The 15558-nt window shown below is 32.7% G+C and overlaps 1 protein-coding gene across 4 annotated transcripts in view; it reads right to left on the reverse strand.

The window, feature by feature from the left end:
• Positions 1-15558, reverse strand: part of LOC106668570 (lachesin-like) — a 134584-nt gene that overhangs the window by 39067 nt on the left and 79959 nt on the right. For all 4 annotated transcript variants that reach the window (XM_024226851.1, XM_024226850.1, XM_024226853.1 and 1 more), the window contains exon 3: positions 4751-4958. In XM_024226851.1, the coding sequence (XP_024082619.1) occupies positions 4751-4958 (208 nt within the window). The remainder of the gene's footprint in view (positions 1-4750; positions 4959-15558) is intronic.

Here is a 15558-nt window from a genome sequence, read left to right on the forward strand (position 1 = left end):
AAAACAAATCTCCGCCGACGTTTATGGCGATTAAAGAGCGAAATATTGGCCTTCTTGACAGGACCGTCTCCAGAGACGGTGGCAGGTACTTTATTCCGCCTCAATATTGACAAGATATATTATTATTACTATGCCCGTCTGGGCTTGAAAAATTGACAAAAGAATTATGACGATAATAACAGAAGGGGGTCTGGGATGGAAAAAAAGGATGCAATTTCGCGTATAATCCTAAGTCGATTCATCAAAAAAATTATGTAAAAAAATGGAATTACTTTTTTCGCTTTTCTCTTTTCTCCTGCTTGTGAAATTGGTCTCGTTTGCAATCATTGGCCATTTAATTAAAGCGAAGAGGCGTCGACTTTATCTCGTTTTTAGAATCATCGCATCCCGGCTTCCCTGAATTTACGCCCTCTATCGGTGTAATTAAGCTCGAATCAAATTTCAACTGCCTGATTAAATCCAATTAATGATACAGAACGTATGGAACAAGCGTCAAAGCGGGTAAGTAGGTGTATTAATTATTGGTGCAAGAGAATATTGACAGTGGATTATAAAAAAATAAACACGCTAAAGTGACACTCACGTCAGATATGTCACAAACTGTCAATTAAATCACTCTCATTCAGCCAATGGTTAAAATCACATTTAATGCCTTAACCGACAAAGGAAAAGGATATAAACTTTAAGATGGAACTCCTTGTCCCCTTGCTCTGTAGTTGTTAAATTCGTGTTAAATAAATACCAAAGTTTTACTTTTTTAATGATTTTTACAGAAAAAGAAGCACACGTGATTCAATGTTAAATTGAACTAATGACATTTCAGGCTCTAAACCTGACTAACCTCTATTTTTACATAAGGAAACCACAAATGCGCCAATTCAACCCATCGTGTAGTAGGCTGTTAAACCGTGTTCCTTTAAGAATTTACTACTTTATTTTATACTATAACGCACAGACAGACTGAAATGTAAAAATTAATAAATAGATTTTGTAAATAAATGGGATTCTTACATTGATCATAAATAACATAAAGTAAAGTTCATTACAGTTCGTACTCCGATTGAACAAATAACTTTTTTCAATTAATTAATCTTTACTTAAGATATTTGTTGAGATAAAAAAGTAAAGCGAGCGGGATTCGAACCCACGACCTTCGGCTAAATACGCCGCTGCTCTACCACTTGAGCTATCGTGACTTCGATCCATCCGGACACCATCTTCCCATCAATAAATTCAAATTATTCAATACCTTAAATAAGATTAATTAATTGAAAAAAGTTACTTCGTCAATCGGACTACTAACTATAATGGATTTAATAATTAAAATGAAGTATATATTCACTAAAGTTTTCCGTGGCCATTTCATTTGTCGCCAAGAATCGAATAGATTACACGACATTTAAAAAATGGCAAAAAAGCGGGAAAATTTGAAAGGTGGGTTAAGATGGAAAGTTGGTGTCCAAAAGGATCGAAGTCACGATAGCTCAAGTGGTAGAACAGCAGTGTATTTAGCCGAAGGTTGTGGGTTCGAATCCCGCTCGTGACACTGACTTTTTTATCTCAACAAATACCTTACGTAAAGATTAATAAAGTAAAGTGTTTTAAAACAATTCTTTTACAACAATTTCTGAAAATGCCTTAAATAAGCCATATGATATTCCACTCCATTAACTTTTAAAATTATCTTTTATTAAACATTTTAAAGAAAAAGATAGTGTTTGTAAATTTGGAAATGGTTAAAATCAAGACGTAAATTAAAAATATGGACATCCTACTGTCAGGAAAATATGAAATTTTTGATTGGTTACTGAAGCAATCATCTTTAATCCGGTTCAAGTTTTGGGTTTTCATGAGTTTGCAAAAGTAGAAAACGTAGTTAAATTAAAAAAATGTAGGTCGCTTCGCACGCCAGTCCCCGGGCTGCTTAGCAGCAGACCGTGGCTTTGCCTCTCCCTTTTTTATTTATTTATTTTTACTTTTCTTTTTAATTGCTCATCCATTCCCACGCGGAATAGCTGGAGACACTAGCGCTAGTTTTATATTATCACATTTTTTTAATAAGTCAAAAAGAGCAACTCCGAATAAATAAGCTCAAAAACATCTTCGTCTTTCGATTTTTGACAAGCTCGCAGGAAAAAAAATTTTACAATACTCTAACGATTCTAAGAAAATAATATTTTCTATGTATTTTTCTGTTAATTTGCAATCTATTTGAATGCCCGTCTTTGTCGTACACTTCGACAGGGCGACACGTCCTTATGTAAATATTGTGTGCTTTGAACAATCGAACCTATTTATTCAAAACTTTGTCCTTGTGACTTATTTATGATCATAGCAAATGCTAGACGGTCAGGGAATTACAACTGTTGCAAAACAAAGGGCATTTATCTCCTCATGTGTCTAAATGAATTCCAAATACTGTGCAATATATCCCTTTTTATTCCCAGTTAATATTTCGCAGTGTAGTATCAATTTTTCTTACTAACAAAAAGGTCCCGTTGTACAAACCGCCTCCTATGGGTAAATTTCTCAATAGCATAACTATCCTATTTTAAGTGCAGTAAACAAACCCGAAGTGTCATTGAATGTAAATATTCAATAGGATACAGTAAACTTACGTTTTCACTGTTGGTTTTGCCACCAGCCAGAGACTCAGGATAATCTATGGAAACACCCTTAACAATTTCCCCTGGCAGTTGTTTCACAAAAAGTTTTCATTTGAACATTTCTTTTTCTTTGTTCTTTACACAGTATTTATTTATTGTATATACTACAACTAAAATTGATGATATGATTATTTGGACATCGTGAGATGCGGTCTGGTGTGAGGTAGGTTTTAGAAAAAAAATTTATTTATCGGGCCAACTTTTCGATCTTTATTGAGATCATCCTCAGGGCCTGGGATTTATAAACGTTGTTTAAATTTTACAAATACATATAGGATGTAAAAAAAATGAATTTATACAATGCTAGAAAATTTTATATAAAAAATAAAATAAAAATAAATAAAAAATATGAAAAAAATGAATTTCTACAATGCTAGAAAATTTTCGATTAAAAAAATAAATTTATACAATGCTAGAAAAGTTTCGATTAAAGAAAAATGGATTTATAGAATGCTAGAAAATTTTAGATTCAATCAAAGTATTTATACTCACTGAAAGTGTTTTTTCCGTGTAGATGTGAGTACAAATCTACAATTTTTTAGCATTCTATTAATTCATTTTTTCATCATTTTTTTAGTTTTTAGTTTTTAATCTAAAATTTTCTAGCATTGTATAAATTCATTTTTTTAATCTAAAATTTTCTAGCATTGTATAAATTCATTTTTTTAATCTAAAATTTTCTAACACTGCATAAATTCATTTTTTTAACATCCTGCATGTATTTGTAAAATTTATCAATGTTTATAAATCCCAGGCCTGAGGATGATCTCAATAGAGACCGAAACGTTGACAAGATAAAGAGAATGTTTTTCTAAAACCTACATCACACCAGACCGCATCTCACGATCCCCAAATAATCATTAACTAACGGTCACTAAACACTAAACATTTATGATATGTATCGATTTTTAATCAAACTAAAACAAAAACTGACACTATAAAATAAAACAAAATTTGGTACTAGGGTTCGAAGGATCCCCCTTTGGTGGCACTACTAGCAGGGTCTACGTTGTAGGGCACCTTTTGATTCCACCACAAACCCACCCACTCAAACATCCACGCTAATAAATTCATTCATTCTTGATGTTGGAAAACCACGAGTGTAAAGCCATCGTATGCGACCATATACATCTCTCTCTTCTCGTATCCAATAAAATTTTCGTTGCATCACTGCTGTCTCTTAGAATGGTTTTATGGTCATAATGTTGATCGTAATTTTTTCTCTATTAGAAAATAAACGCGTTTTCAATTCTATTCTATCCCAAATTTTAAAACTGATTTTGTAATGTTAATTAATATCTGATTTTATAGTTCTTTCCTAAAACTGATACCGAAAATCTCGTATCAATCCGACCGTACTTGACTATCATCGCGGATTTTTTTTATTATTAAAAAGACAGAACCATATCCAATCCAATTAAAATTAACATTATCTTATTCATTTCGATATGTCGAGATTTAAATTACAATAAGACTTTATTTGATGCTAGATTCTACATTGTATTAATACTACGTCATTATTGTAATTAACAATTTTTTTTAATTTTTCCGAAATCGTGAGATGCGATCTGGTGTGATATAGGTTTCAGAAAAACATTTCTCTCAACTCACGCACTCTCAACACGACACGCAAGAATGGCAAAATTACACAGAAGACAAACACTTTGAGCCCTGAAGATGATCTCAATAAAGATCGAAACGTTGGAACGATAAAGAAAGTGTTTTTCTGAAACCTACATCACACTAGACCGCATCTCACGATTTCGGAAAAATTATTGATTAACGGTCACTAATAATTACCACACATTGTAATTAACATAAAGTATAATTGGTTAAATTGTTTTTGCTGATTTCCCGACCAGGCAAATCCTAATATTTCATTATTAAATACATTACTGTTTCTATTATTTAAATAACGATTTTTTCAAATTATAACCATTTAATTTGTTGATTGTAAAGAAAATATAGTTCGTTAGAAAGTACAATATTGCGTTACAATTTTTAATTTGCGTACTGGATTAGTAATATCAATCAATATATGGAAGTTCAACGTTTATTTAAATAATACATAAAATCATGCGTACCTACAACTTGAAGGTAGCCAACTTGGCTAATCATCGGGTTTGTGTTGACTTGGCACATATAATAACCCCTGTCTTCTTGTTGAACTTGATTAACGTTTAATAACCAAGTTTTGTGGTTGTCGTGCGAAACGCTGAACCTGGAAACTTTGGCTATAACGTGCCGGTGAATCGTCAGGATCATCTGTCGGTCAATATGAATCCAAGCGACCTGCAACAAGAAAACGTTAACATTGAATCTCTTATAAACAACTGTATTGAAAATATTGTACTGCATTGTTTGTCAATATATTATTATGGTTTGATCAAAACTTATCATCTAAATTCTCTTAGACAAGCTTGTCTTTGGCGTTGCATAGCATTTTTCATATTATTTCATTGTTTTGGTATGGTTGTTTTGATTTTGATTTTTTCAGGAGAGAGCTTATTTTGTTTTTTGCGGGGAATGCAGGAAAAGCCAGGAAAATTCTGTCTTTCATAAAAATGCGTTGTCTCATTCACCAATAGTTTCTCGAGTCGTTTTGCTAGTAACCTGCTTATGTTAAAATGTGACTAAAACCATTCTTCACAGTAAGAAATGTTTTGGCATTTAAATATTCTTTTCTGTTGGGAGAGAAATTGGAATCATTTTACCTATCGTCTACAAGGACCTGCTAATTTTCCCCCAATGGGTGATTGGAGTCTGCAATAATCATTGAGTCAGTTGTCGTTGGATTGCTCAATATGTCAAATTTATAATTTTGTTCCTTTTTTTCAACTGTGACGTCCGAGAAGTTTACTCGCTGTACTTCTCTTTTTCCATGGTAAATTTATGTTTTTATGAAGTCCGTTGATCATTGCGGGTAAGAGTCCTAAATCTTCGCTTGTTCGTGCAAAAGTGCATTTTTAGAGGTACCTAGTTTTATCTCCAAATCATCCATGAAAAAATTTGCGCATAGTAGTCAAAATGTTCTCATTTGGAGTCTTTCTGTAGGATAAAGTAAAAAATATTTTACCCGCTATTCATCAGCAAATAATACTTTATTTTGAGCATTATTCTGTGCTCTTAATTTCATTTTAATTCTATTTTATAAAACTTAGTCATTGGCCGAGGCTTGTTTTACAGCACATCACCACATGTGCGAAAAGTTCCAACGCATAAAAAAAACTTTAGCAGTTTCCCACATTCTTTTATTACAATGAGTGAAACCTCCTCGTTTACAACCCAGCCAACTTTCATAATACACTTTCTAATAAAAGAATAAATGAGGCGGTTTATTAAATAACCTGCCTGGGCTGGATTCGTATTCCAAAAACGGGGCGAATAAGCCGCCCGTGGTGAAATCAGGACGGGGAGAGGGAAAAAGCGTGCAGTATGATTCGCAATTTTCGGCAAAACATTTTTATTATTTAAACCCTCTTATAAAAGAAGTATATGAGTTCAGAAAATCCTATTTTATTCGTATGCAAATTAAACTATAAAAAATGAATTAAATTATTTTAAAAAACAGTGAAAATAAAAAGAATACCAAATAACGAATGGAATCGACATTTTTTATCAACCAATTTAAATAATAGGCTTACTTCACAACGTCTAAACCCCTAGGTGTCTTTGCTATAATTATTTAACTTCATTTCATTTTCGTTCGATGAAATTTCTTTTAATCTAATTGACATCCAGTTTAATTCAATTCAGTTAAAGGGGGTTTTCTCTGATTGCAATTTCCTACAGATAAATCACAGACATTAACTTGCAATCGTCTTTTGAATCTTTTTTATTTCATTTCATACCTTTGTTGATAGTCACACTCACGTTTTACACCGCCAATCGTTCTTCACATTCTTTTACATCGTTCTTCCAAACTAAGCAATGATTTGGACCAGTTTTCACTTGTTGTTCCATGCTTTTAATCTGCTTTCCTAAAATATTTCCATTTGTTTATTTATTATGAAATGGTATATTTTTGTGCATAAGGAAAAACTAGAAAACACACATCTTGAAACAAAACACGGATACTCTCATTTTTGTCCATAATAACTAAGTAATAGTTGACTTAAAACACAACTTATCGAGTGAGGATTTTTTTAAAGTATTTGATAATTTTTTTAAACATGGTGTTAAGTCTAGTGTTATAACTAATTTCTCAATAATATATTCAAAGACAAAAACCGGACATTTGTGTTTATTCATCTATTGTCCATAATAACTGGAATAAAAATTAATAATAACAACATTAATAACTTGTTTTTTACTTTTTAAAATGTTATTAATCCTTTTACACTCATTAGATTAAAAATAGAAAAAATGTTCAATTTTAATCTTTCCAGAGCCCGTTTACGGAGTGGGTTAATTGATGACGTGTGAAACAAATTTGACCAAAAAATTTAAGCAGATGTTTGGTCTGAAGAAGTCGAGAAGATGTTTGGTAAGCCAGGGCAGATGCTTTGGTCAAACCCAGACGTAGCGTCGTTTCCATAGCCAAGTCGTGACAGTGCCGTGCTCTACCATCCACGATGTTCTACAGCGGTTTAGGTCCAGAAGAAGTTTCGATAGAAGAGAAAGCAGTGGTCGTCCGCGATGTACGCTAGAGAAAATCTTTTTATTACTGTTACAGCATACTGGAACCGTCATTTAACGGCTTCCTTGACAGTCAACTCGAAACGGTCCGATAAGTAAGAGCGAGTTGAGACTAATCATAAAGCTTCGTGAGTATAGTCTCTAGACCTCCCACATGAGGTTGTTTACTTGTAGAGAGGCATCGAGTAGAAAGGCTGACTATTTGCAAATCAGCATCTCGCTTAGAAACTTGAACGACGATGGGTTGTTCTCTTCAAAAATGAGTTGTGTTTCAGCAATCAGATGAGCGAGACCGTGTGAGGAGAAGTACTTGCTTCATTCCTGAGTCACAGTCCTTTAAAGACAGCCAAATATGGCATGAGGTCGATTCAAAGTCCATACCGAACTGATTATCTTATAGAATGGTTCTTTGAATGTAGGTACGTCGAATGAGTTCTTCTTGATGATGGGAAAACTTCTTGTTAATGCATGTAGGTCGTGTTATCACCCAATACTCAAAGGATCTAGGGCTATTCTCCTCACACGAATCTATAGAACACTTGTGGGACCTGATAAAGAGATGGGTTAGAATCGCCTCCTCCAACAAGCGTTGAAATTTCAGCTGTTCAGCTTCAGAAGCTCTTTTTGAAGAATAAGATTCTGTTTAACAAGACGAAACCCGATGGCTTGCTTACTTGATGCTTAGGAGGCTTAAGGCGAGGCCAAAGGCCAGAGCCTAATACGTGTTATTAAGGGCAAAATTAGTTAATAAATTATTAGTTAAATTTAATCTATAACAAAAAGTTTTTTTGTGTTTTTATTGAATTCAAACAATCATAATTAAATCATTTTTATTAAAATTCACGAAGTTTGGATCTCAATTAATTTGGTTGTCGTTGAAATAAGTAAGTTGTAATAAATGTAACGGCAAAAATACATATAGTTGAAAATGAAAAATAAAATACAAGGAACCGGTTTGTTTTTGAATGTATAATAGTAACAAAATAGCAAGGACTTTCTGTTATTATAAGTTTTATAAAAACATTCAATAAACTAAAAGTTAATGAATAAAGTGTGTTGTGTAGTGACCGTTAGTTAATGAATATTTGAAGATCATGAGATGCGGTCTGGCGTGACGTAGGTTTTAGAAAAACATTTTCTTTATCATGTCAACGTTTCGATCATTAGTGAGATCATCCTCAGGGCCTGAGATTTATAAACATTGTTTAAAATATAGAAATATATGTAGGATGGAAAACCAACACTGAGCGAGTACAAATACATTGATTGAGTCTGAAATTTATAGCATTGTATACATTTATTTTTTTACATCCTACTTGTATTTGTATAATTTAAATAATGTTTATGAATTCCAGGCCCTGAAGATGATCTCAATAAAGATCGGAACGTTGGTACGATAAAGAGAATGGTTTTCTCACGATCTCCAAATAATTCTTAATGAGTAATGTGAAATTATTTGTCAAAGCTTAATAGATTAAATACCGTCTCTTGTTTCTACGCAATAGGAGCAGTTTAAAGATCTAATAGGAATATATATAAAACAGTTTATTAAAAACAACTTAATAAATAGAATTTTCTAAAACGTTAGGAACAAGTCACCCGCTGGGAAATCCATGAGGATCGCAGGGGCCCCAGGATGGGAAGAAATCACATTTTACAATCGACACGGGAATTGCAACGACCATCGCCCGGCACATTCACTCGGAGTGTTCCGCCGTGAGGTGAATCAGCCTTGTAATATTGATACATCCAAGTATTTCGGGCTTGAAACGCATCGACTTCAAGATGAAGCTCTTACAAGACGGGAAAGTAGCAATAGGGGAATTTTATTTTTATGTATAATAACATATTGACATGTTTTTTTTAGCAGAGAACATGTGAAGGAATAAAGTTAACCTATCAAAAAACAACCATTAACGTCTAGTTCCAACACGTAGATATTTTTATGTGGACAATGTTATTAATACATTTTTCTTTTGTTTCCATTCTTCCCTCCAGTCCCTAAATATTCTATTCTCTGATCAGTCCCCAAGTACTTCCCAGTGGTAGTTACTGGAAGTAGCGTAAACCAAGAAAACCATTCTTTTTCAGAGCTCGTAAACTATTACAAAATACGCTAAATACACAAATTAAAACTACCATATGTGAAGAATACGATCATAGAAAAATTCAAACAACAAAGGCCAGCTTTCATTTCTAAAAAAGTAGTTTCAAAATATCTGTGCTCCCTTAAAGGTTGACCATCATAGCAGAAGACCAGTTAACGACTATTCTCATACCGCTCATAAAAATTCAGTAAATTCCTTAAATCTCATATCACATATGATAACTCCTCGGGTTTGCTACCCAAAGTTATTTAAATACAGAACAGTTGATTCCCTTATCCGATTAACTAATGATTCTTAGGACAGGAAGAATTGGGGCTAGCCCAACCCTACACTTCCCATTTTAATACAGCTGTACTCCTGACCTTGATATAAATATTACAAAGAATGACATTGTACGTAAGATAAAACCATGTTTCTCTAATATACATAATAGCAGAAGAATGAAAAATAGCAAAAAGGAGAGAAAATTCGAAAAGTTGGGTTGAGGTGGGAAGTTAGTGTCCCAGTGGATCGAAGTCACAATAGCTAAAGTGGTAGAGCAGCGGCGTATTTAGCCGAAGGTCGTGAGTTCGAATCACGCTCGTGACACTGACTTTTTTATCTCATCCAATACCTTACATAAAGATTAATTTATTGAAAGATGTTATTTGGTCAATCGGACCACGAAATCTAATGGATTTAATGTATATAATTATCGAAATGATTATTTTAAAACCACTAATACCCATCCTATATATANATATATATATATATTCCTAACCCTATTTTATGGAAAATGGTGTTGTACACGTTCACTTCCATTGTTGCCAAGTCTCAGCCTTCTCTAATGTCTCAGAAAATAAACGCCTGGTTAAAAGTCAAACAAACGCACGTGTTATTAGCTTACTGGACCTTACTGGAACTTACTGTGGAAAAAGAACCAGTCAAAAAAGATATCAAGGACTCAGTCAATATTCTGTGTTTACTAATACTATAATACTTATACTTTTTGTAGATACATATACGAGTACACAATGAAGTTTTTTTTATATTAATCCTGCCAACCACAAATAAAATGAACGGTTACTTACAAAAGTCTCGTCATTATTTGGCTCAAAAATAGTACAGCCATTCATAAACACTTTATAAATTTAAATTATTATTATAACATATGCATTAGATTTCTTGGTCCGATTGACCAAATAACTTCTTTCAATTAATTAATCGTTAAGTAAGGTATTGGTTGAAATAAAAAAGTCAGTGTCACGAGCGGGATTCGAACTCACGACCTTCGGCTAAATACGCCGCTGCTCTACCACTTGAACTATCGAGTCTCCGAGAATGAGATGGGAAGTTGGTGTACGAGTGGATCGAAGTCACGATAGCTCAAGTTGGAGACACGGCGTATTTAGCCGGAAGTCGTGTGTTCTAATCCCGCTCGTGAGACTGACTTTTTTATCTCAACAAATACCTTACGTAAAGATTAATTAATTGAAAAAAGTTATTTGGTCAATCGGACCACGAACTATAATGAACTTTACTTTATGACCACTGTAAGGATTCCATTTATTTACAAAATCTATTTATTATTTTTTATATTTCAGTCTGTGCGTTATAGTATAAAATAAAGTAGTATAAAGTACAAAAAAAAACTTTTTCATTTCAACCAGTGTCACGAGAGGAATTGGAACCAACGACCTTCCGCTAAATACGCCGCTGCTCTACCACTTGAGCTATCGTGACTTCGATCCACTCGGACACCGATCATTCCTTTCTCAACCTACCTTTCGAAACTACCTTTTGAAAAATGGCAAAAAGGAGGGATAATTCGAAAGGTAGGAATATTAACTTGTGTAGTACTATATTGCAATACGATTTGTTAGATATACATTATAAAGACAATACCTAGTCAATACCCGAGTAAATTATTTCAATATCGCTCAATAATAATCGAATCGTGGCATTTATGCTAAAATGCAAATATATAATTTTGGAAGAAAACAAAAGCATTAAATTAGCAGTCATTTTATGAAAATTAAAAATGCAATAAACATAAAACGTTTTTACGAATCTTTGTAATATGTAAAATCAATTTACCTCCAATCTAAAGAATTAAAAATTTAATAATGTTTTTTAAATAGCGAAACTAGCACAAAAGAATCTCAAAATATTTAAAAGCCATCGTATGAAGGTCCATTGTTCCCTTTCGGAGTGTAACACGACCTCGGAGCGGTACAATGTCCGTCCGGGAGAAAGGGGATGTTTCTTATTCTTTTGCCCTCGTTCGGCTTTAATGACTCCTTCATAGCCCATCAACTAGGGTTAGGAATTTCTCCTTTCTTACACCATTGTTCTCTTGCGGGTCGGGGTTTTCTTATTTCACCTCATTTTTTTCCACTTTCAAGGTGATAGTTTTTCTTAGGTTTTTCAGCTCTTACACGCAAGGGGATAATTACCACTTTCTAGATAGTTCAGACTAGTTTTTAGCAAGGAGTTCGTCGTTATGTTTTCCGCCTTTTTAAATATGTAATACTTTTCTAAAACTTTACAAATATTCTATTAATAATTGTCTATATTTTTTGCCTGACAATATACTAACTAATATGTAACGTATTTTGTATATTTAAAAAATTAATTTGCTAACTATTCTACCCGAAATATTATATCTCACCGCTAATTTAACCCACTACTTGTTTTATATGTACACGTGGCATAAAAGTGTACAGATTTATGTGTGTTTTAACGCAAAAATACAACATAATCCGTATCATAAATATGGGAATAACGTCTAATCAATCGTCATCAATCGCGGACAAGAGAGACAAACCACTTTAAAATACATCTTTATTTTAGATGCCATTTCACTGAACCATAGTTTATGCTTGATTCTATATAAAATGTATAAAAAATAATAAAAATAAAAATGTTAAAAAACATAAAAACATAGAACATAACTTGGATAAATACATAAGTTTAATACAATATAAATTAAATGCAAATTTAAAGTAAACCGTGAAATATTGTGATTAAAATGAACATCTGCATCTATTACAATAAAAAAAAAAAAACAGAAATTGTTGTAACCTCGAATTCTATTCGATATGCTCAGATTCTAATCAAAAAACATAGAATCGCTAGTGTTGTAAATGCTCTACAACCATTAGATCACACCGATTGAAATGAAAATAACAATTACATATACAGAGAAGAGAGCGGATTTTCCCAAATTTTACGTTCTTCAACTTTTGTTCGAAGGATTTTTTCAAAAAAGCGATCAGGAAAGCGACAATTCTTACGTTTTTCTTCGTTGACCTTTGGAATGTCCGTCCCATGAAATGGTTAAATAAATATGTGGATTGGCATATACTTAAAGAAATAATTTCAAATAGACAAATAAAAGAGAGAGATAGAAAAAAGATAGTGAGTGAGAAAAAGAAAGAATGTTTAATCGAAAGGGAAAAAGAGTGTGCGAGAGAGAGAGAGAGAGAGAGAGAGAGAAAGAGAGAGAGAGAGAGAAAGAGAGAGTGAGAAAGAGACAAAGACTAACAAATAGAAAAAAGAGAGAGGGGAGAGAGAGAGCGCATAATATGAAATAGGTTAAAAAATAAATATAGATTCACATTTAAAAAATATAAAAGAAGGCGAAAATATATATTTATAAAAAAGAATGAGAAACATCAACACGCTAATGGCCGGCGAAGACCTCAGTTTACTGTCGACGAAGTGAAACTGATGGCCGAGAGAAAGAGAGAGATAGAGAGAGAAGGAGAGAAATACGAAATCGGTTAAACCAATAAATAGAGAGTTCTACACTTTTTAAACAAATATATAATGACTATAAGAATGTTTTCTTATAAAAAAACAAGGGTAAGCAATAACACGAGAAGGGTTTTCCTTATGACTACAGCTGTTCGTTGAAGACTCAACTGAAATCCTATAGAAAATGAGAGAGAGAGAGAGAGAGAGAGAGAGAGAGAGAGAGAGTGAGAGGGTAAAGCAAGGGGAAGAGAGAGAGAAAATATTATCAATTTAAAATAGAAGTTTTTGATTTTTATAAAAATGTAACAATATAGAGACATATATAGATAGATAGATAATGAGAGAGAGAAACAGAGAGTGAAAAACAAATAGTTAGAAAGCGAATGAGAAAAAGTAAAATATAAAATTTGTTTACTTATGTAACATAATGAAAAATTACCACAAATCTTAAAAAATTCACCTCTTTTCAAAATACTATCGATGTAAAACAATATTTTTTAATATTAGTAAAAACAGAATATTATTGAGAGATAGATAGATAGAGAGGAAAAAACATACACATAAAAATTGAGTGAGAAAGTATCAAATATAAATTTTGTTTGGTTATGAAACATAATAAATAATATGACAAAAATAAATCACAGATAAACCACCTTTTAAAAAATATTACCGATTTAAAATAATGTGTTTTAGTTTTTAAAAAAAGAGACTAATACAGACAGATAGACTCAATCATCAATCTATAGATAGATGGATAAAGAAAGAAAATTAATAGAACAAATATTTTTACTTTAACTTCTGGATTCTAATGGTAAATATTATGAACATTTTTTACGAGACATTTAGACATAGATGTAATAGTCGGAGTGTAATAAACTGCGCCCTTTAAGAGCTATTGTATCCCCCGTACTCTGCCTAAAGCACATCGGTGAGTCCTATTTCATCAAGGAACTTGATTAATAGGCCCGGTTTCAGTGGTTGAAGCTCTTCTTATTATACATCCTCAAACATTTCCTCCTGCGGGTTAGTGTAGCTCCGCAGTTTGTTAGTAGATGTATTGGTATCTCTTCTGCCTCTTTGCAAAATTTGCATGTGCCATCTACATCTACGAGATATTCGCGGAAATTTTACTTCTTCGATGTTTGTTCACCGAAGATAGGTAAAATTAATAAAGTAATTTTCATTGATTGGACAATTTGGAGTAAAATAATGATTTGGAAAACTATTTTCATTGTCGTTTCAAGATTGTGCAACGGCGAGACAGGTCAACAGTCACGTAACACCGGCCAGTCGTGCGGGTTTAGTCTATCCGAAAAATTGAAATACGGCTTTGATAGTGAACTCGATACGATATTTTGAATTATGCCTGTCGATCCAACAATTGTAATTTTAAATTTCCAACATTTTTTAAAATGTGTCCTCATGCGCCATGTCGTTCTAATTAATCGCGCTTACGAATTGAGGACGGATTACTTATATGAAATCTAGTTAGAATGTAATGCTTAAAAACAGTAGAAAATGAACAAGTAGAAAGGTAAAAAGCGGTTAAAACTACAAAAAAAGGTAAAAACAAAAACATAATGTATCCAACAGGAATCCTTTTGTAATTCCAAACTGCTACAAAAATAAAGCAATTGCTGAATATATCAAATTAAAGTCTCAACTCCAAAAACCTTTAAGTTTATTTCATCATAATAAAAGTAAAAAATCAATTTAAGAATTAGTTCATGTTGTCACAAACAGTGACAATTATTTATTTTATTTTAAATATGTTTCAAAAACTCGTTTAAATAGCACGAAACTAAAAATAATTAGGGATTTCAGAAAGCTCTTTGTAAAAATACATAGAATATCCGTTCTTAATCAATATGCAAAAGAATGCGCATTGCAAAAATAAAGCTGTCCAAAAATGGGTAATGGTCTCTCAATCCAGTTGATACTTCTTAGTAAAAATCAACAATATTAATTACTTATTCAGCGTGAAAATATTGTAGTGGTTGTTGATAAATACTTTATTTTCACGAACTCTTCCTCCGGTTTTTATTTTCTTGAGAACGCATTCCTTGATTAACACTCGGCTCCTCCTAAGTCTCAGAGGCCTATTTGGGAAATCTAAACATTGCTCTTTACAATTCCAGTAAGATCACCAACAAAGGACAAAAGAATGAGGAGGGGTCGAGTGTTGGACCGAAAGTTTTCTAAGAAAGACTGAAATCTTATGGAAGAGTTCTGGAAAACAAGAATATTAATTAGCGCCTTCCAGGTCCTTATAAAAAGAAATGTCTTAAGAAAGAAAGAGTTTCAACCTTATGTCCGTCTGATGATATTTGAATCAAAATGATACACATTTTTTAATAATAAGTAAAATTTCGTTTAAAAAATCATAAAATCGTAAAACTTTAAGTCGC

The sequence above is a fragment of the Cimex lectularius genome, unplaced genomic scaffold (assembly GCF_000648675.2).
Source record: "Cimex lectularius strain Harlan isolate CLEC.00 unplaced genomic scaffold, Clec_2.1 scaffold7, whole genome shotgun sequence".
Classification (NCBI taxonomy): domain Eukaryota; kingdom Metazoa; phylum Arthropoda; class Insecta; order Hemiptera; family Cimicidae; genus Cimex; species Cimex lectularius.